At 32.4% G+C, this 21,712-nt stretch overlaps 4 protein-coding genes across 7 annotated transcripts; 2 read left to right on the forward strand and 2 right to left on the reverse strand.

Annotated features, from left to right (window-relative positions):
* Positions 1 to 1,088: 1,088 nt before the first annotated feature.
* Positions 1,089 to 2,914, forward strand: LOC100785437 (actin-depolymerizing factor 7). 2 transcript variants are annotated; one of them, XM_003538312.4, is made up of 3 exons: positions 1,089 to 1,329; positions 2,011 to 2,270; positions 2,446 to 2,914. In XM_003538312.4, the coding sequence occupies exons 1-3, from the start codon at positions 1,327 to 1,329 to the stop codon at positions 2,594 to 2,596; spliced, it is 414 nt and encodes a 137-aa protein (XP_003538360.1). In that variant the 5' UTR covers positions 1,089 to 1,326; the 3' UTR covers positions 2,597 to 2,914. The 2 variants fall into 2 exon arrangements, with proteins under 2 accessions (XP_003538360.1, XP_006590525.1); XM_006590462.3 differs by lacking the exon at positions 1,089 to 1,329 and having other exon boundaries at positions 1,990 to 2,270.
* Positions 2,915 to 3,455: 541 nt separating this feature from the next.
* Positions 3,456 to 8,773, reverse strand: LOC100792145 (probable LRR receptor-like serine/threonine-protein kinase At1g63430). The gene is made up of 13 exons (XM_006590463.4): positions 7,796 to 8,773; positions 7,333 to 7,471; positions 7,102 to 7,173; positions 6,823 to 6,966; positions 6,590 to 6,739; positions 5,883 to 5,999; positions 5,741 to 5,805; positions 5,188 to 5,445; positions 4,890 to 5,095; positions 4,665 to 4,800; positions 4,427 to 4,584; positions 4,033 to 4,248; positions 3,456 to 3,952 (listed from the first exon to the last, which is right to left on the reverse strand). Exons 1-13 carry the CDS (start codon positions 7,878 to 7,880, stop codon positions 3,707 to 3,709), a joined length of 1,992 nt encoding a protein of 663 aa, XP_006590526.1. The 5' UTR covers positions 7,881 to 8,773; the 3' UTR covers positions 3,456 to 3,706.
* A 1,663-nt stretch (positions 8,774 to 10,436) lies between these two features.
* LOC121173014 (amino acid transporter AVT1A) lies at positions 10,437 to 14,944 on the forward strand. Of its 3 annotated transcripts, none has more exons than XM_041006557.1 (4): positions 10,437 to 10,730; positions 12,336 to 12,554; positions 13,971 to 14,011; positions 14,729 to 14,944. In XM_041006557.1, exons 1-4 carry the CDS (start codon positions 10,717 to 10,719, stop codon positions 14,743 to 14,745), a joined length of 291 nt encoding a protein of 96 aa, XP_040862491.1. In that variant the 5' UTR covers positions 10,437 to 10,716; the 3' UTR covers positions 14,746 to 14,944. The 3 variants fall into 3 exon arrangements, with proteins under 3 accessions (XP_040862491.1, XP_040862489.1, XP_040862490.1); XM_041006555.1 differs by lacking the exons at positions 13,971 to 14,011; positions 14,729 to 14,944 and adding exons at positions 13,452 to 13,475; positions 13,570 to 13,925; XM_041006556.1 differs by lacking the exons at positions 13,971 to 14,011; positions 14,729 to 14,944 and adding exons at positions 13,452 to 13,475; positions 13,570 to 13,925 and having other exon boundaries at positions 10,437 to 10,725.
* Positions 14,945 to 16,834: 1,890 nt separating this feature from the next.
* LOC100785966 (rRNA-processing protein fcf2) lies at positions 16,835 to 20,058 on the reverse strand. The gene is made up of 6 exons (XM_003538313.4): positions 19,647 to 20,058; positions 18,538 to 18,769; positions 18,249 to 18,309; positions 17,452 to 17,529; positions 17,204 to 17,319; positions 16,835 to 17,077 (listed from the first exon to the last, which is right to left on the reverse strand). Exons 2-6 carry the CDS (start codon positions 18,765 to 18,767, stop codon positions 16,966 to 16,968), a joined length of 597 nt encoding a protein of 198 aa, XP_003538361.1. The 5' UTR covers positions 18,768 to 18,769; positions 19,647 to 20,058; the 3' UTR covers positions 16,835 to 16,965.
* Positions 20,059 to 21,712: the final 1,654 nt, after the last annotated feature.

A 21,712-nucleotide genomic window follows, 5' to 3' on the forward strand; every position in this document is an offset into this window, starting at 1 on the left:
ATTGGTTAATCCCAAAATCATAGTTTCTACGCAAATGACTACGTTAATTATAATAAGAAGACGAGAGAAAATGTATTACCACTTATATTAATTTATACATTTTACATTGTTTACGGAAGCACTAAAAAATTGTCATGATTGGAACCCTTATTATCTCCTTTTGTCTTTCTCTCCTTATATATTTTATTCAATTCAATGGTATTTCTTATTTGGGCTATCAAAGACGTCATCCATTATGTTTAGAGCCTGCCAACCAAACTTGACTTGGACTCTAGAAAGAAAGCCCATTCATTATTAGGCTATTGAAATATCATCTTAGCTGGACATTTATATCCTGCATTTTCATTATTGCATCAGACACCTCTCAATTACTTTTCAAAGAGTCTATTCTGGAATGTAAATTTACATTCCGGGAACGAAATATAATGGGAGGTGTAGGATGTAATAATGGAGAGTGCAGGATAAAATAACCTCTTAGCTGTTTATCTGACCGACCCACTCTCAGAACAGGCCTAATTCTGCACCAACTTTTTCCTAACTTGAGACCACATCTCATCTCAGGGTTAATATGGATGTGTTAGAAATTTAGATCTGAATGAAAGGTAGTTGCTTCCTCCAACCTCAAAATTGTTTCCTGCACTAATCTAGAATATAAAATTACATTATATATCAGTCTAATGTAAATTTTTTAAAATAATTATTATAAAAGTTAACAAACTTATCATATATATATTAATATGTAATTAAATGATAATGAAAAACTATTTTACAATTATAAGTACATCATACATAATTTATTTTTTTTTAAATAAATTCATATTTGATCTAGCTTATTTCTACTTAGGAAACATCAACAACTTAAATTTTATTAAAAAAATTATACATTATTAAATCTTGATTTGTTTTCTTTAAAACATTATTATCCCATTATACTTTTTCTCTAAAATGAAAAATGTACTTAAAAAAATCTATATCATCAAATTTAATTGGAAACTTATTGGTCACTAGGGACATGATTTCTCTAAGGCTTCTCCTAATTTGGAAAATGCCAGTTAAAATTAACGTTGGTGCATAATATTGGCAAGGAAGCAAATTCGATTGCAACAGACCCATCCATTAATTTCTCACCCAGTTTCTATTCTCTAACCACAATCTTATTCTTCTCAAAATTCCACCTCTCGTGGCTCCCAAAAACAAGGATCTTTATCAGTTATTACTCCATAATTTTCATTGAGTCTGTTGCTCCCATTTTTCCATTCTCTATTGCTCCCATCCCTTTCGTTTCATACACTTTTCAAAGGGCGCTTCTTCCTCATAGCTGGCAAAATGGTACGTATTTGATTATCTTTTTTCTCTTCTTTTTTGCATGTCATTTAAGCCTATTAGCTGTATAACAGTTGTTGCTGCTTTGAGAATTATCCTGCTGACAATAATTGTGTTCTTCTTACCTTCCTTCCACTTTTTGGAAAATTCGGACAATCGACCTTTGAATGCCAATATTATCACCGATTCATATTCATATCATATGGTTTCTTTGTATATACTATATTACAGTTGAATATTTTACATTTCATATAATTAGGATTGTTTTTTACGTATGATGATGAAACTTGAGCTCTGAGACATTAATTAAACTGGAAATTTTCTATCAAAGTAGGAGCTGATATGATCGATAATGTCTAGGAGAATGAAAAGCCATTTCATCATGTGCATGCAAGCCCCCTACAACAAATCAACGATTTTCAAAAGATGATACCAATTTAAAACTTTCTATGTTTCTTAATGTCTCATGAAGGTTACGTGTTTTACGTCCTCTTAAAAATGGGAATTGGAACACAATTTGGGAAACAGAACTACAGAAAAATTCTAAATTCTCACCTTAACTCAAAACAACATAAAATTTGCATGTTGTGACCTGTGACAAAGAGTGAATAAAATTCTTGAATTGTAATGGAAAAAGTGTGGAACAACAAATGATTGAATCATTTGATGACAAAAACTATGGGACAGGCAAATGCAGCGTCTGGAATGGCTGTGCATGATGACTGCAAACTGAGGTTCCAGGAGCTTAAAGCAAAGCGAGTCTACCGCTTCATTACATTCAAAATTGAGCAACAACAAGTTGTGGTCGACAAAATAGGGGAATCTACGGAAAGCTATGATGATTTTCAGGCCAGTTTGCCAGCTGATGAGTGTCGTTATGCCGTCTATGATTTTGATTTCACAACTGATGAGAATTGCCAGAAAAGCAAGATCTTCTTCATTGCATGGTACTGGTCTATTACAGGACATACAAATTTGCACTTGGTTAATTAATAGACTCACCTGGCTTCAATAGAAACCAAAGTCACTTTTCTAATATATCTTGGCATTCTATATTTCTATGTAGTAATGCAAACATCTTAAGACTAATAAGACAAGTTGTTGAATACTCTTTGGGTGCAGGTCACCAGACACTTCAAAGGTGAGGATGAAGATGGTGTATGCAAGTTCCAAGGATAGATTCAAGAGGGAGCTGGATGGCATTCAAGTCGATATGCAAGCAACTGATCCAAGTGAAATGAGCTTGGACCTTGTGAAAGCGCGAGCCTTCTAAGTCCCCCCCCCCCCCCCCCCCTTTTGCTATCTCAGCTCTCCTTCACAGTTATAAATTGCTTTTCTTTTCCTAACTATTTGACAACATTGGGGGCCATTGTGTGTTATTGCTTATTTTAGCCTGGATTCGACAACGATTAATCCAAAATGGCATGTATTATTACAATGCATCTTTCTTCCAAACATTTTTTCAGTTTTCCATTGATCTTGGTTAGTTTCAAGAGGAAATTATGTGAGTGGCTGGTTCAAGATCAAGTAGCATCTATCATAGGTTGCCAATCTTATGTAAAAGCATTTATTATATGCACCTCTTTTTTACACTTCTCTTATTCGATACAATATTTATATGCGCTAAACAAACAAAAAGGCTCGTGATTTACATTAATGCAACCATTAGAAATAAACGGGACAGTGCATGGCACTGACATGACTATTAGAACGTTTCTTTCTCTTCATTCAAAGTCAAACAAGCAATAGAGAAATTACTAAAGGCTCAGATATCCTGACCGATTCAATAATTCATGCTCCCGTTGCCTTATATGATGCAGGTTAGTTGCGAGAACTATTCTATTCCACGCAGACCAAACCATTTCCAAGGTGGGTAACAAACCCAACAAAATAATACTTCATCTAGTCCTTTTGGTAAAAAATAATAGTATTAATACACTATCATTTGTTTTTTTATAAAAAAGACTGGAGCGAGTAATACAGATTGAGATTTTCTATAATAACTCAAAACACCACTTTGAGCTTTGTAAAAAGTAACCCTTATTACATCATAATATAGGTAACGTAATCTGCCAGGTCTCTGAAAAACACGTAGGGTAAAGGGTCCGGGACGAACAACACAATGCTCGGTATAATACACAAAAGAAAACACTTGTCCAATACAATCTTGTTCTATTTTAACAATTTCTGGACTTCTACTAGTCCTCTCTAGTGCTATACAACGAGACCTTGTCATGCTTAAGCCTAACACAAACCCTTTTTGAGCAATCATTTACAGTAGAAATGAAATTTGAAGAGTAAAATGAAAAAAGAAGAGAAGAAAGTAATCAGAAAAGGTATAACTGCTTTAGTGTAGATCTGTTAATTTTGAGTTTTGACTATATTAAGATAAAAGTGCAAGTTCAGCCCAAGCCAAAGATGATGACTTGAGCTCCACGCTTACTGATGTGTCAATTCTGCTCTCCAGCATGCTACATAATTCTCGCATAGATGGACGCACAGTTGTATCAGGGTTGATACAAAGAGTTATTACCTCGCATATCACTTTGAGGTCTTCATATCTAAAAATTTTCAGTTCAGGATCCACCACATGTGACATTTCATCTGGCATTTCAAGGTAGTCCTTGGCCTGCAGCACATATATATACGTTACAGCTTAGTAAAAAGAGTTCACTCTTTTTAAACATCAAATTTTGGAAAGTTTCTTACCCAGTCCACCAAGTACCCTTTGTCCTTACAGTATGGAGGTCTCCCGCTGATTATCTCTAGCAGAAGTACCCCAAAAGCAAATGTGTTTCCTTTGGTATCAAGATGGCGTGCTTCAAGGGAATTTGGAAGAATACAGACACCACCTTGGCTGCCAATGGAACCAGAATTCTTTTCTGATCTTTCAAGGATTGTCTTCCAACTTTCAAAATCAACCAACTGCAGTTCAGGTTGATGACAATGAGAATCTTAAGCAAGCTTTTGGATCTCCAACATAATGCATTGTATATAAACATAGGTGCATGTTACTCTATTTCTGCTCATTCTTGACTTCAAGAGATATTGAGAAAAATTGTAATTGGTAAATTTGAAGATTTGAACTAGCTAGTGCGTGCACCTTAGGGGAAAATTCTTCTGTAAGGTATACAGCACTAGAATTCAGCTCTGAGATAGTAAATGGAGGCTCCACTTCTGTATGCAAATACTTGAGTCCGCGTGCAATGCCTATGGCAATCTTCATACGCCGTGTCCAAGAGAATTGGCATCCTTCTTCATCTGCAGTCATAATTGCATGCTGAAGGAACTGAAACACTTAAAATTTAAAATATACACATGAGCTGAGAGACTTGACTTACAACAATGTAGGTGATCATGAAGTGTCCCATTTGAAGCATAATCAAAAACCAACATCCTTGTAAATGGAGTGTCCTCTCTACAATAGCCCAGCAGTTTTCCTATATTCTCATTATCTAACCTTGCCAAGTCTGCCACCTGAATGGCATAAAGAAATATTAAGAGATTTGGACAACTATTTGTGGGCAAATTCTAGCATGCGGTAGGCATAGGAAAATTTACATTACCTCTCTCTGAAAATAGAGCTCAAGATATCCTGTCCAATGCTCCTCGTTGATGCAGAGGGAAACCACAGCAATCTCAGGCCCACCTTTCATTGTTCCCTTGTACACCACACTATCTGGTGAGGACCCAATTATGTTGCTGAAGTCTTCACAGGCAACTTCAAGCTCTTGTCTGCTATACCTTCTCACATCTTTCAACAACTCAGGGTCTGCACATTAATAAAGCCAATTATGTTGAAAACAGCTCTAGAAATACTAGATGTAAATAGAAAGTAGGGAAAAAGAAACAGAATCTACATACCTATATATACTGCCGTATGATCTTTCTGGCTTCCAGATTTTTTCCAAGGAATAATGATAGATGATTTTTTGTTACATCTCTGAAAAGCAGCAAGAACAGCAACCAGAAAGAGAGAGCCCACCATAGTTCCAGTTACTATTTCTAGAGCCAAAAGCCAAACAGGTTTCGATGCTCTGTGATGCTTGGACACATATTCAGCAGGTTGGTGATTTGGATTCACCACTGGCTGGCTCTTGGCACTGGCAGGTGAAGCACCCGCTATGAAATAATAGTTCAGTATTAGATACAAAATTAGGAAGGAGCAATTTATGGTAAAAAGTGTTATACAGCATATGTTGGATTTGACAAAATTCTTATTTGTAAATATCGCATAGATCCATTCTTAACATGGGCTTGGGTTTTCAAAAGAGGAATACTAAGTGAATACCAGTAAACTCAAGACTCAGCTCATTTCATCTATTCTGCATGATTCAAATTTTATGAGGTGTCTATGAAGAGACATTTGATCCATGCCTTAAATCTTAGATTCTTGAAAGGTAATGTCAATACATACCACACTGTATAGAAGACCGCTGCTTTAAATCCTGACCCTGGAGGCAATTCCCTTGAAAGTTTAACCTGTTAGACATAGTATATGTTTACTAAATATAGTGTAGGAGTAGAATGCCAACACAACCAGGGTATCAGAAAAGTACCTTGGAAGATACTCCAAGCATTTGGGTATGCTACCAACTAAAAAATTAAATGAGAAGTCTGCTACTTTCAACTGAGACGAACGACAGAAGCCAGTTACATTCTCCTTTGAAGCATACCTGAAGAAATTATACAAATTTATAAGAGACAGATTAACAACATTCAATCTTTGACCGGTTTAACTTGATTTTTTATACTTCATGTTGAATCTGTCTACATGTTGCTCAGCCACAATAGTTTTAAGCCGATTCATAACCCAAAGGGCATTTAATGGCTCCTGAACATGTTGAAAACTTGAAACTAGTCATTGCCAATAATAAATTATCCTATTTCATTTAGCATATATCCAAATTATCTCCTTTATAGTAAACTTCAAAGATAAATCTAAAGCATGATCATATACAAAAAATAAAATAAAATAAAAAATGAATAAAATTTCTCTTTTGCCATTAGTCACGACTAATGAGTGGTGAAATCGTGAAACAAGTGACATTAAAAAAAAACAGTAATTTGCATCCATTCAATTGTATTCAAGTCCAAAATTAAGCTCATCTAACAATCACTATGCACAACACGTATCTAGGGGAGCTACAATCTATAGCTGTACTCATAAAAGGAAGTGCTTAACAACCAGTTATTAGGAAAATGAATAAGGATAAGGAATCTTGGAATCAAACTATAACAACTCAATTATAAAAATTACACTCACATCCCATGCATATTTGAAGCAAAATTTGCGCTACCACCAGCAGGAACAGGTCCTTGAAGCCTATTCCTATCCAGCTGAAGTTCTTGAAGGTATCTCAAGTTTCCAAGCTCAGGAGGTAGCCTACCAGTCAACCCATTGGACTGCAAGTTTCTACAGGAATGTAAACAAATTTGAATAAGTATGAGATTCAATAATTTTATTTACTCGGGAAGACCATACTGAATTTCTTTTACATTTTCACAACTTGGGTTAGATTTCCAATCTCTGCAGGAATTGGTCCCGTTAACTGATTCATTCCCAAATCCAACACCTTGAGAGATTCCAACACACCCAACTCTCTAGGTATTGTTCCAATGAAACTGTTGCCATGCAAAATTCTGCATAAAAATAAGAAGCAGAAATTAGCTTCAACCATGATATTTCAGAACCAAGACACATAGTAATCACAATGACTAAACCAAAGATTTTCACTTTTTAGGATCAAGTATGGCTAGGAGAAAAGATGAACATACAGTTCTTGCAAGTAGGTGATTTGCCCCAGCTCTGGTGCAAGAAACCCCTTTAATGATGATCCTGAAATGTTCCTGCAAAAAAAAGAAGAATCCCAATCTTTATTACTAGAAATGTGCTAACTTAGAAATTCACGTCATGAACCTTGTCAAATAGCAACAGTACACCTACCCCCCACCACCACCAATAACAACAGAAAAAGCAACAGTCAGAAAAGACCAATAATATCTTACAGCTTGATGACATGATCGCGAAGCATAGTGCATAAGACGCCAAACCAGTTACAAGGATCTGATTCCACCGTATCCCAATTGGATAAAACTTGATATGGGTCTTCATACACAGCTTCTTTGAAGCTCCTAAGCGCCCAAACTATCAAGAAAAGAAAGAAACAATGCAAATTACTTAAAATTTCATTGCTATGCACCGTAATAAAAACTCGGGTAGCCAAAAGACAAAAAAAAAAAAAAGACCACATCCATGAAAAGCAAAACCAATCACACAGTCTCGAAACTTGCAAGTTGACACAGGAAATTGAGCTACCTACCAATCTTTGCTACTTAATGACACCTAACACATTAGTACCGTAGAAAAAAAAAATTAACAAGATTTTAGGAGCAGACAAAGATAGTAGTATAACATGAGTGAATAGCTGAGATCTGAAAAAGAAAGTGAACACTCCAACTAAAGATATACCTTCGTTTGAGGGCACCATGTCAGAAACCACAAACGAGAGCGCGGAAATCAAAGCGAGAAACAACAATGAAGTGCAAGGCTTCATCTTGTTTTGTTAGCCACTCACTTAACTTCACTTTACTTCTATCTAACAGAATTCAAAAGCACTTTCCAAGAAAGAGTAGAACTCATGAGAAGAAGAAGAATTGAAAAGCTGCAACTAAGTACTATAAAAGGTTCTAAAAATCAGCATTGTGTGCTACTAACAGGTTTTGCAGCAGAGTGAAAGAGGAGTTTAAAAATCCAAGATTTGGCAACTACCGGTGGAAAGAATAACCAACTAGCTGGTTGGAATGAGAGACAGAGAAAACTAAAAGTGAGCAAATTGTTAGGGTGACAATGACAATGGACTCTCAAACCATAGCAAAAATGAAAACTTGGATTGAAAGAGAGTTTAGCCAACAAGCAAGTGCCAACAATTAATTTGATTAAGATTGCCACATACACATAAGCTGTTAAAGATAGGCCTTTTCATTTTTATAATTTATGTCATCAAGGAAAGTAATCTAGTAAGAAAAGTAAAGGTATTATATTAACACGTATAAATATGTTCAAAATGACGATTTATGCTGTAAAGACAACTATTTTCATATTTTCTTTTTATGCTTCGTCAAATCAATTAATTAGAGTGATTAGTGAGGTAATTGATGATGGAGTGGGGATAGATTACTACTACTATGACTAAACTATCTCGTGGAGTTGGTGAAAGAAGGAATTGATATCTCAACGTTTTTGACGAAAGTCGTTCTACTTTAGTCAACAACTACTATGTAGGTTAAACACCGAGTAATCATAAATTACGAGATGTTCAAACTCCAAGGGATTGGTCTTCTATCTAATAATGACAAAATTTTCTGTGAAAGTGCGCATTGCTTAATTAATTGTTGTGCTTATTTTTTTTCTCTCCACATCCTGTGCTCGATCAAACATGTATATATTCAATCAATTTCACAGGTTTCTTTTCCTTTTTTTGAAGACTTTTTCTTTAAGGAAAATGTTCTTAATTTTATTCATTAAAAACGTTATTTTCTATCAATTTTGATCTGTTACAAAAAGATTATCATAAGATTGCGATATATAAAAAGCCAATAGCATTATAGCAAGCTTGTATCTAATTACTTCAGGAATATTGTAAAAAAATTATTTCAGGAATTACCATAGAATGACTTGTTAAAATTTAAAATCAATCATTGTCAGAATATAAAAAAAAAATCATCACAGTAAACGTGATTTTTTCCTCCCGTTCTTTCAAGACGTAAAACGGTGCGTTTTTATATTATTGTTTTGTTTCCTTTTGCTTGTCTTGACTTTTTTTTTTCTTCCCCTATATTTTTTTAAGTGTACTGGATAACTATTTGGAAAAATAATACGAATGATGCATTTGGTAAAGCGTTGTTCGGGCCAAATTAATTATTTCTGTATTTTTTTATACCGTGATTACTGGTCGGTTTGATATTTAATTTAATACAAAAGTGTTTTTTTGAAAAGGCATGAGACGCTTCCAAAATTCCACAGTTCACAGTTGTTCTCCAACAAAAACCAATATCAAAGCATGTGTAATGTGTAAAACATCTTCTAGCCTTGAAATATAACAAACCCCACTCCACCTTTCGTTTTCTTGATTGTGTTTTTGAATATCAACAATAGGCTACTATACCTAATAAAGATTGCCATCATGAGTCTTCGGGTTAATTTTAGTTTATTTAATATTTACGCCTCTGTCTTCATGTTTATGTCCTCTGTACTTGTTTAGTCATTTACTTTATTGTTTAATATTATGGCTAAAACAATAAAGCATTGTCCATCATGGAAAAAATAATTAATTAAATAGGAAGACCCTTTCATTTTAATTGATTTCCCCTCACCTTTTCGTTACTCTGATATGATTATATGTTTAAATGGTGTAAGGGCAAAGTCACTTTCTCCATACATGTTAGGGGTTAATTACGAGACAAATGGAGATAATTTTTCAAACCTGAAAGGCCCTCACTAATGCTTCCAAGCAAGACATTCTAAGAGTTAGAGTATATTTAAAGGAAGGAGAAACCTCATCGTGTCATGATTTCGAATCAAGAGTGCATAGTTAGACGCCTTTAAAACGCAGTTAATTATGCTTGTAAAAATAATAATAAAAGAAAATTAAATACCATCAATCGGAAATCATAAATTATCAGAACTAAAAAAATAATGCGTTTAAAAGCAATTTCCCATCAGACTAGCTAGCTCTGATTGTTTTGATTTTCTGAAGAAAAAAAAAACATAGAGAAAAATTCATAAATAGACACAATTTAAAAGTGAAGACTTGTGGTCCGACGGTAAGATAGGAAAGGAGGGAAAAGGGAGAAATGGAGAGAAGATAAGAAATTTTAGTGATTTGACACCGTGAAAATAGAAGAAAAAATGTGGGTTTCAAATTGATTTATTTTCTTGTACAACAGTCGAGATTTTTTACAATAATTAATGTGTTTTTCATGTAAAATAATTGATTATTTTTTCTGAATAATCGATTATCAATTATTTTTCGTATTGAAAATAATCGGTTATCAAGTTTGATAATGGTTAGTTTAGATTTTGAGGGAATATATTAATCAATTATGAACTTGGTTAATCAATTAAAATTGTTTTTTTTTTCCTATTTCTCCCTTCTTTATTTTTCAATGTTTCTCTCAAAACAAACATCTCAATCTCTATACTATTTTTTTAATCTATTTCCATACACTTTATTTCTCTCTTTTGTATGTTTATCTATTCTATTTCTCACCCTTTTTTTTGTTCATTTCTGCCAAAAACACCAGTAAGCTCCCTTGTTGCAAAGGAACAAATATCAGAGTATAAAATAGATTTTAAGAGAGCCAATGGATTAGATATATGAAGTATCGAAGATGAAGCAGGTCGGGTACGCAATAGTTTTAGCTTTTGTAAAAGGCAGACCCATGCCAAGTCCTCATTTTGCTTGTATGTAGAGTACGGTCACATGGCCATGAGCTTTTAAGTTTTATCGATAAGGACCTCCACATGTATAACTTTATTTTCAAGTAATACCCTAGATAGAGGAATTCCTCTACGTACTTTCCCAGCTCTCTATTTGCTTTTTGCTTTGAATTGGTTCCCACCATAGTCAGTCTCATTTCTCTGCCTCTCTTGCAATCAAAGATTTTTCTCACACCGTCCATATATGACCTTAAAATGTCTTGTGGAATATTTCTGCGGAAATAGAGCCGCTGGTCCTACCTTGATAATTATTATGACGTTCATAAGTTTCATGCTTTCTTTTAATCTGCATACGTTCTTCCTCAGTCACATTATCATGTTTCCCAAACTCTGCCACGAATAAATACTACTCAAGTGATGCAGTGCTTCTTAATTTAATTTATCTGAAATTTTTTTTTTGGTATTGTTCAATATTTTGTTCTACATACATTTACCCTGATAACAAATTATAATAGTTACTTTTAAGTGTGAGATAACATGTTTGTCATTAATTTTTTTTCGATGAGCAAAATGTATTGAAGTATGTCTCTACTTAAACACAAGAAGTACCTCATGAGTAAAGACTCGAAAACATATTTGCCACTAATTAAATCGTAATATAATATTTTTTGGCTGAATAAATCGTAATATAACTTAATAGTTATATATATAGAGGATAAAACCTAGATACGTTTTTTTAAAGTTTTTTTACTATTTTATGATTAGAATTAGAGTTTTACTCGGTTATTGAAAAAAAAAAAAAAAGAATAGAAGTTTTACTCAAGTTCACATCATCTTAAAGGTTGGGTTAACATAGAAGTAGAAAGAGAGAAAAAATTGGGTGAAAGTGAAATATAAGAGGTTAAGAATTGAGATCAATGAGATGTATGAATATCATTCTCCTTATACGTTTTGAAGCTAAAGGTTTGTTTGTATTAAAATGCCAACATTTTACATGCATTCACCTGCTGTAATATTTTACTTTTTGTGGCTAATGTGCCTTGGGTCTTGGTATGAGCACGAACTCCGTTTTTAAGGTTCAGCAAATAAGCACTAAAGGCCCACACTTGGGAATTCCTTGGGCTTATTATAATAATGTGTTGGACTCTCGGCAGAATTCACGGTTTTTTTTTCAAGAGGCTTCAGTCTTCACCGTTTATTCAGACAAAGGCCCAACATGTTGAAAGGAAAAAAAAAAATATGACAGGGCATTATTTTTCTTTTTCTTCCAACTTAAGAATCCTAGTTATAAACTTAAATTCTTTAATTTGAATTGATGCGAAGCTATGTTGAAAATCATAAATTGTATCCTAATTTAGTCAAGAAACAAAAACTTGAGTTACCTACAACTTTAAGGGCGCTCAAATTTAATAGCCGCAACCGCATTTGACCCGCAATTACAATGTGATTTCTAAAGACATGAAATACATAGTCTTAATATTGTTTTATTTCACTTTTTTCTGTCAAAATTAATTTAAATTTAGAATTCAATCTTTTAATCTTAACTTTTTTCCCTGTTTTGTTCCAACAGAGAGACCACAGATTCTTACACACTTGCTGCAACTCCAAAATTTGAATCAATTCTACGAGTACCAAGTATCATATATTCCAGTTTTGAAAATCGTTCCAAGAATAACTTGGACATAGATGAAAAGACTCAACATCGTGGAAGGAAGGTTCAATGCAAAAACATTTATCTGGTGAATTGCCCATTGGTCATGATGCAGTTTCGTTCAAACAGTTTTCAATGGTATGTTATTTACTTATTTCGTTGCAAGCTGTTGTTGTATCCTTGAACACTTTATATGATATGAATTCATTCTTCATAAACATTGCAAATTCGATGTATATTGGTGTTGAAAAGAACTTATAATCAAAAGCTTATTGAAAGGATTTTTAAGAAGATTATGATTTTTTTAATCTTTGTTATGTAAGTAGTATTCTATCTAAAAATGTCTAACCACATTTTCTCAATTTCTATTACTACCCGGTTAATTTATGAGATGATCGATATCGACTACTAATATGATGGATGGAGTTCACATTCTGTCTACACCTTATACATTGAAAGAAGCTGGGTGGATAAGCATGGTGTTGATGGTTCTTTTTACAGTCATTTGTTGCTATACATTCACCCTCATGAGATACTGCTTTGAAAGCAGAGAAGTAATCACTAGCTACCCAGACATAGGAGAAGTTGCATTAGGAAAATATGGTCGTATTATTGTTTCAGTGAGTTTATCTATATTTCTATTTAAATTAATTGAAAATTGTTGTGCAATGCTTTTTAGAAAAGTGTTTATTAGGATTTACTTCAAACTACTGGCTTAAATTTCTCCCTTCTAGATCTAGCATTGGATTTTCTTTGGACCTCATCAAAGTCAATTTATTTTACTCTTGCTAGATGATTGTTTTGATCTCTGTACCATGATTTTTTCTGATTTTAGTCCTTCTTTCTTTGATCTCTTCATTTTAACTTATGGCCCTATCAGACTACTTCTAAAGATGATTCACATTTTATCTTTATTTGTTTTATAATCCAAACTCATGTCATAGTAGTGAGAAAGAATGTTGAGATATAATGTTTCTCACTAATGCAAAATTTAGTGGTTATACTAATCCATTTATACTTATGGAATTATTGTAGATCATACTGTACACTGAATTATATGTAAGTTCTGTAATCATTTCTTATATTTCCTTTAATAACACCTGAATTTTGTTAGTCTGCACTATAATTATTAGAAATCTTTTTATGAGTGTAGTCATGTGTGGAATTCATCACCTTGGAAGGAGATAACCTCACTGGCCTATTTCCTGGCACCTCGTTAGATTTGGGTAGTTTCCAGATAGACTCTGAGCACTTCTTTGGACTTTTGGCTGCACTTATTACTATCCCCACTGTTTGGCCGAAGGATCTTCGTATAATGTTTATTCTGTCAGGTCCTTCAAAGTGTAAAAGAGATTCCTTTTGTTTTCAGTTTTACAACATAGCATGTCCTTAATGAAATTTTTGTTATGATATATAGGAGTTTTTGCAATACTATGATTGTTGTTATGGGTGTGTTCTGTACTATTTCTACTTAGCCTAAATTCTATCTCCAATATAAAAAATGGGAACCCTTATGAACCTAAATGACTCATATCAATTTTATTATAATTTCAGGGTTTGTGATGACTTTAACTGGCTCTCTCTTCATTATTGTGGTAAGCAAGCAAACACACTAGACTTACAATTACTCTCACATACACAGAGGAACACATATATTTCCTTCTCACCATCTTTGATGTCTAAATTACAAATGGTTCATTTTCCATGAATGAAATTAGGAAGTCATGATTTTATGCAGTGATTTTTTTATGAAAAGACCTAATTCATGGTTGTAATCAAGGTTATGCACTTGTCTTAGACCAAAAGTCAAAATACTTCGGTTTATATGAAACATTGAACTTACTGCATTTTTAAGATTGTTTTCTCAACACAAGGCACTAGTATGGAAGAATATGTTAAGCATTGAGTTTACTGTATTTTTAAGATATCAAAATACCTATGTATTTTGCTTTATATAATTGCCACCTATCTTTATTATATTTTGTTGACATCAACTTTACATGAATTTATGTTATTGTTTCAATCTCTTGTAAGAAATTCCAATTATATTGCAATCTAATTTGGAAAATGCAAATTTTCTCGGTAAGTGATAATACCAAGTTTATGTTTTATGAAAGATGTGGGGAAAAAAAGCAACTTCTATCCAAGTATGCTTATCTTTTTTCATATATAATGCAATACTATATTAAAAATGAGTAACGGGGGCTAACATTTACTGTAGAATAATAATGCAATATTATCCCAACTTGTTTACGTATTCCTTCTATATATATCTTTCTTTACTTTAGTTCTCTTGTTTATGATACCATCAGGAGGTTGCTCGGAGTAATCTGTGGAATTCTAGGAACATATTCATCAGTGCTGGATATCGTGAACACAGTTGAGACCTTATCTAGTATTCTGCATTTGATGGTTACGATTGTTATTAGAAAAGAAAGAAAACAAACTATTTCACGCATCAAGGAAATTTAAGTATACTTTGTAACCAAATGACTATAATTTAATAAGGAAGTAAATAGAGTTATTTCTATAGTTTTCGCAAAATAATTGCCGTACATAAATACTGAAGGTTGTAATTTTAGAGAGAGAAAATTCCAAATTAATTTAATTAACAATTATCAAAGTAGACACGCAATCAATAAATGCACTGTAAAAGAGAGTAGGGAATTGGAATAGTGTACCAGAAATTTTGTAATATACACTGTTTCCATATTGCAAAGTTGAAACACTAGAACACTTCCTAAAGTCTCACTTAGCTTGTTTATTTTTATTTTTTTGTTTATGAAAGATTACTTTTTATTATGATTAGTCAAGTTAAATCATGCTTAAGCCTATACTTAAGATTAATTAAGAGGTAGGAAATAGATTTAAGAAAAGTCAATATTAAAAAAGATTTCTTTTCAAAAAAAGTAATTAATTTTATTTATGAAAAAAATTATTATCTATTAAATCATCCAAATTAAATCAAATTCACATCCTTAATTAATAATTAGCCATCTAAATAGATATTCATCTATTTACATATTTCACACCTAGGGTGATTGATTATTTTGGACAATAATCAATTATCTTACAAAATAATCAATTATTTTAGACAATAATCAATTATCATTCTCTCAAATTGTTGTTTGAGATAAATTACTTACTTTTAATTCTTTAAACACGTAATCACTTCAAATTCAATTTCTTAGAAACAAAATTCTCATTCCAATTTTAGTCCTAATTCAACATTTTTAATTCTAATTCAACTAATTAATTTAAATTTCAACACTTGAATCTTAATCCAACAATTTTAGTCCCCATTAAATTTTAATCATAATTCAATAATTTTGATCCTAACAAGCCACACACAAATAAGATATAAGTTCCTTATAAGATTGACCTAAATATTTCCAATTTAATAAATTTACTGTTGCAGTTAAAAATTAACTTTCTAACTTCAGGCCAACTTCAAACCATAAGAGGACAATATAAAATTATAAATGATGACACGTGTTCTAAAAATAATGTGGGTGCTAAAAACATTCTAAAAACTTTTGAGTAACATTTTAAAAACTTAATGCGATGAAGATAATAATTCATATTATGAGTAACCATAACTGAATCGCTAGCAATTATTATTTATTATTATACAAAGCAAATAATAAAATGACGAGCATAAAAAATAAAATTAGGTAGAAAAATTGAAATTAACATAAAAAGTACTGGATTATACGTTCTGCAAAACAAAAGAGCAACTATAAAAGAGAGCAACTATAAAAGGATAATAATCCATACATAATAATAAACATTACATTTCAACCTGCCATAAGTTTTGTTCAAAATAAAAAATAACAGTTTTGAAAATTATTTAACATCTAATTTCAAATTATCCAAACCAATATCTAGGATCTAACTCAGATGATTAAATAAAATGTGTATATAAGTAAACTCCCTAATACTATGTTAAATTCTTACGAATAAAAAAATTGTACACATCAATACAGAATTTTGTTTTTGTTGAGCCCCTAAATTTTATAAACTGATTTTAATCCCCCTTTTAAGGGAATAAAAATAATGATGAAAAAAATAGTTAAAAAACTAAAAATAAGGTCAGAAAAAAAAATTAAATGATGTCAATCAGTAAAAAAATTGGGAATTAAAAACAGGAATATTAGTTTAGGGTCTAAAAATATAATAACCCCAATACTTTTTTTAAAACAAAATGAAAGGTATTTCTTTAACTTCATTATAAAAAATCCTGTTTTAAGCTGAAACACAAAATTCCCAAACAAAGACATTGGTATTCTTTTATCTTTAGATTAAATTAAACAAATAAGGGAGGTGAGTGTTTAAAAACTACAAGGGTTTGAAAAGACGTGTGGAAAGGTGAGTGCAATTTCCCCTAAATCTTTATAATGTGAACAAAGATGACAATATGAAACACGATAGAAGAACACATAGCATCATCAATAGGTTTTACAGCTAAGGTATTTCAAATAACCTGTAATAATTCTAAACTGCAAAAAGCATTATAATTTGTGCCTACGGGAATTACTACCCTTAATCTTCAGTAAATCCTCCTTTCCTTAGCTCGCTTACGGGAATTACTACCCTTAATCTTCCACTTTTCATTCCCAGCTGGTCGATTTTGTTCTTCAATTTCTCGAACCTTCCGCTTCCTAGAAAAATTAGTTAATGAACAATAAGTAACCTAGAGAGCATCGGAACATGCATAAACAACTCTCTAATTTAGAGAGGTCTTTTCATATTTAACCAGACAGTAATATCGTTTAAGGCCGTCTTACCTATAGGCTGCAAGGTTTTGATCAGAAAGCAGCTCATCTGCAAGCGTTGCTTTCCTCTCCTTCTTTGTTAATCTGCCTGAGAAAAAGTCCAACGGAGAATCTACAACTGTCCCAACCTGATCATATTCAAAATTTCAAATGATAAAAAAGCTGTCAAATAGAAATTCATATTTTGATGGAAGAAGTAATAACACTAAAACATATGCTTGTGTGATTTATAGCATATTAGAATGTAACCAAAAACTTGCCTGGAAATATTTGGGAAGTGTCTTCGATTTGGAATCACCTTTCTTGTAGTGCCGCTTTGGATCAAGGGCAGCCCTCAACTGTAACCATCAACATACATGCTTGTTAATGTCTAAGGATAAGAACTGGTGCACAAAACAAAACTAGACAGCTCAACACAAATTTAGAGATACATTCAAATCTCTGCATGACTTTGTTTTTCTGATGCTTTTAATAAGACTCAACATTTGTCATTGCATCCTCAAATGTACATAGCCATTGCGTGAGTTTAACTTAATATTTTATACAATAATATGCATCTTATTTCACCACATCAAGGAAGTTTCCAGAAGAGTTCTAAGGTAACACTTCAACATTTACAGATCAGGGCTGATAATTTTAATTGGTTTTAAATGGGGTAAAAGCACAAAGGAAGCAGCAAATACTACTAATCATTGAAACATACAGTAATTAGCGAGAAGCAAGAATTTAAATTTACATCCTACATAATCCAAGTTCCAGACAAAGAGAAGGTTTCTTATAAAGTAAAAGTAGAACATAAAAAGGACCTAATATTTTCATTCCACAACAATAATAAAAATTAAAATCCTAAATGTTCCTCTATTACCGTATCACTTGGAGAAAGCAGAATCACCCACTTTGATGTTTTCACTTTCATTAATTCTTTTCATTTTGAATATAATGTATGTGTACGTTATGTTATTAGCTTAATCCAAGCTACTTTCACAAAACATCATATTTGACCATATTCAGAAAACATTGTAGAAAGGAAGGTAGATATGTTAAAATTCAAAAGCACCTTTAATAACTTCAAATCTTTCTGCAACTCAGGGGTGATGGTTTGGGCTGGCATATTGAACCTGACAGATTAATATAATAAGATAATTCCATTTTATATTCCAACTTAGAAAAAGAGAAACCATAAGAAAAGATAACTGCATAAAATGGACATGAATATGTTGCTGTTTGATTAAAAAACAGGTTACCATCACTACATCCAGCTAAGCTATGCAAAAATGAATAGATAAAAAACCAAAGAAAAAAAAATCAGCCTTGCTAGCATTCAGAAATGCAAAAGCTTTGCATACCAATTTTTCCCAGCAGTATCTTTAGCTTGCTTTCTCAGTAACTTGTTTAATTTTTTGGGATCATTTGGAGGGACAAAAAGGCCATCAACCAGCTCTGAACTGGATTTCCTAACAGTGCTTGATGCCTCAGTTTGAGGTTTGGTGTGAGACCCATCAGTGGCTTTTAATGATGATGGAATAGGCAACTGTGGTTGCCATGATAACCCAACAACTGGTTTGCGTTCTGGCATTCCTGAATCAAAGTCAATTGTATAATGAGATCCCAAAAATTATATCCAATAATCATGCACAAGAATGACAATCTCAACCAGATATGCAGTAGGAAGCACTTCTCATATTTGTGTTTAGTATAACAAAAAACAACATTGGAATTATATAGAAGTTAATGGTGGACTATTTGTAATTTGCGGTAGTGTCCAAAAAATAGATATGGATATATGGATAAAAAAAGAGGGGCCAAAAAGATTCTGGATATATGGATAAAAAACAAAAGTATATATGAATAAAAAAAACTATAGTAACAATTCTATATACAATTTTTAAAATATTCTATCCGTTATATTTAAGAATCAAGAAGAAACAATTTCTTAATACTTAATAATAGTAATCTGTCAATCAGTTAAGGCTATGGCAAATTACAATTAGTTATCATTAACAATCATAATATAAATCTGCCAATCTACCGATCAAAATAGCAATCTGACAATCTGCAATCATAATTCATGCTATATAGATTATAATATTTTATAGTAACTATTGGAAAAAATTGGGGGCTTAAAGGCTGTGGCAGAATTCTCACACAAGCATAAGTCCCATGTTATCAGGTTCATGTATAAGAAAACAAACAGAACATATAATTTAAGATTAACTGCAAATTCGACTGCTTTAGCATTTCTGGAAAACAAACAGTACGTAGAATTCTCACACCAGCACATAGAATTCTCCTCTAACACGGATAAGAAAACAAACAGAACATAGAATTCTCACACCAGCACAAGTCCCATATGAAATAGCAGAGCCAGAAAACATAATTTCCCAAACTAATATGAAATAGTATATTCAAAGCTTCAAACTGCTTGAGCTTGAGGAGGGTGAATAGAAAATAAAACCTGAGGTCCGTGAAGATGAGGATCAATGGCGGCGAGGTCCGTGAGGATGAGAGGGTGAGGTCCAACGAGAACTGTCTCTAACGGCGCCGGTGAGGTGCTGAGAGTCTGAGACTGAATGAGGAATGAGGGGGTCTCGCGAGGGTGAGGGCGAGGAGCTCTAGTGGCGGCGCAGCGGTGCGGAGGTCTCGCCGTCTTTCACTCTCGCGTCGCGGCGGCGCAGCAAGGCAGCGGTGAGGAGGTGGAGGTCTCGCCGTCTCACGTCGCGAGTGATGACTGCGGTGGTCTCGTGTTTTTCAGTTTTTGTTGCGTGCTGCCGCTGGTGTCTGTTTTTTAGGTTTAGGGACTTGGGGTTTTTTATTCCTATTCGGACCAGCCCGGTCCGGATCCATTTGACCCGTCATACTATACAAATCGGACAAAAAAGACTTATTTTTCTGTATTTAGTCTAACCCTGCCTGGGCATGGGTCATACCCATTTTGCCAGCCCGACCAAAATATTAACAATAATTGAAGTCTTAATGTATCAAATGAAACAATGTCTATAAATATCTATAGTAGAAGAAAAATTCAAAACAGATAAATAAAAATTTTCTTATAAATTAAAATCAACTTACAGATTTTAACTTTTATAGAGTTTTTTTTCCATCTAACTTTTCAATAAATTAAGGTGCATTAGTTAATTTAAACCTACAAGATAACTCTATTCATCTACTTTTTTATTTTATTTTTCTCGTATTGCTTATAGAAAATTTTATTCAAACAAAACCTTAATCATGAAATAAACTAAGCATATGTTTACATTAAATGAAATTAATTTTAATAAAATTATTTTTGAATACTGAATTATATTAAAAAATATGTAAGTTAATTCAATAATAATTTTACATTTAAACATGCGTCAAGATCATGGTAAGAATTGATTGTAACATGAATTCAAAATTTTAACATTTTTTTTTGTTTCGTATTTTCTTTCATTTATTTTTATTTTTTGTTTAATTAATCTACATTACACCTATTATAAAATGTGGAAATATTCATTTTTACTCTTTAAATTGTAAAAATATTAATATTTCATATTAGTGACAACTTATCTATGATATATGTATTTTTGTCATTATTAATAAAATTATAATGTTGAGTTGTTTTTTGGTTCGACAAGGAAAATAGATTACTGAGAAGCGCAAAATATGCCAAAAACAAGAATAACAATAAGTAATCAAGTATTGTTAGGAACTAAGGGATAGCGCATAAACCCGTGAGACCCTTCTCACCACCTACTAATAAAATCCCTCTGTTGTGATGATTTATAATTTAATTAGTTACTATTATGAATGATATTAGTAACAAAATAAAAACAAATCAGAAATAGTATATACGAATTCGTTTTTTATATTTGTCACAATTTTTTTATATATTACGAAAAGCTAACAGTGCCTTAATTTCTTTTCGATCCCGTATATATTGACTTAACTATGATCTCAGAAGAAGTGCTCAGTGGCTGTAATATTGATCAGATGCTCCATTTATTTTATTTTGCTCCTCTCTGGCTATAATGTCATATATCACATAACACTCATTTCTTTCCTTCTTTATTTTTCCGAAATAGAGAGAGACTTGTAATGATTAATTAAGATGTAGTAGATAGGATAAGTACATAAGAAATAAGATTATTATCACTTGTGGGCATGGCATCTATACTCTATAAACCGCCCTCTACCAACATGTTGTAGATAACTCCACAAATGCAACTGCTTGTTTTAACTCCGATCACATCAACAGAACTAGGTTAAATATATATAAATTAAAAAATCCCAAGCATTTACAAAAAAAAAAAAAAAATCAATCAATCAATAAGATGATTTTTTAGTTTAAATTTATAAACTATGACAGGTCAAGAAAGGAAACCTGGAAATCTACGCATTTATGTTTTTCAGCTTTTAATTTTTAGTGTGTTTACATGAAAAGAAAGAAAATAAAAACAGATAAAATACAAGAATGATATATTTATATTTGTTTGATCAAAGTGAAAATGAGAAAACACTTTTTAAAAATATTTTTCTCTGTCC

The sequence above is a fragment of the Glycine max genome, chromosome 11 (assembly GCF_000004515.6).
Source record: "Glycine max cultivar Williams 82 chromosome 11, Glycine_max_v4.0, whole genome shotgun sequence".
In the NCBI taxonomy this organism is placed as follows: Eukaryota; Viridiplantae; Streptophyta; class Magnoliopsida; order Fabales; family Fabaceae; genus Glycine; species Glycine max.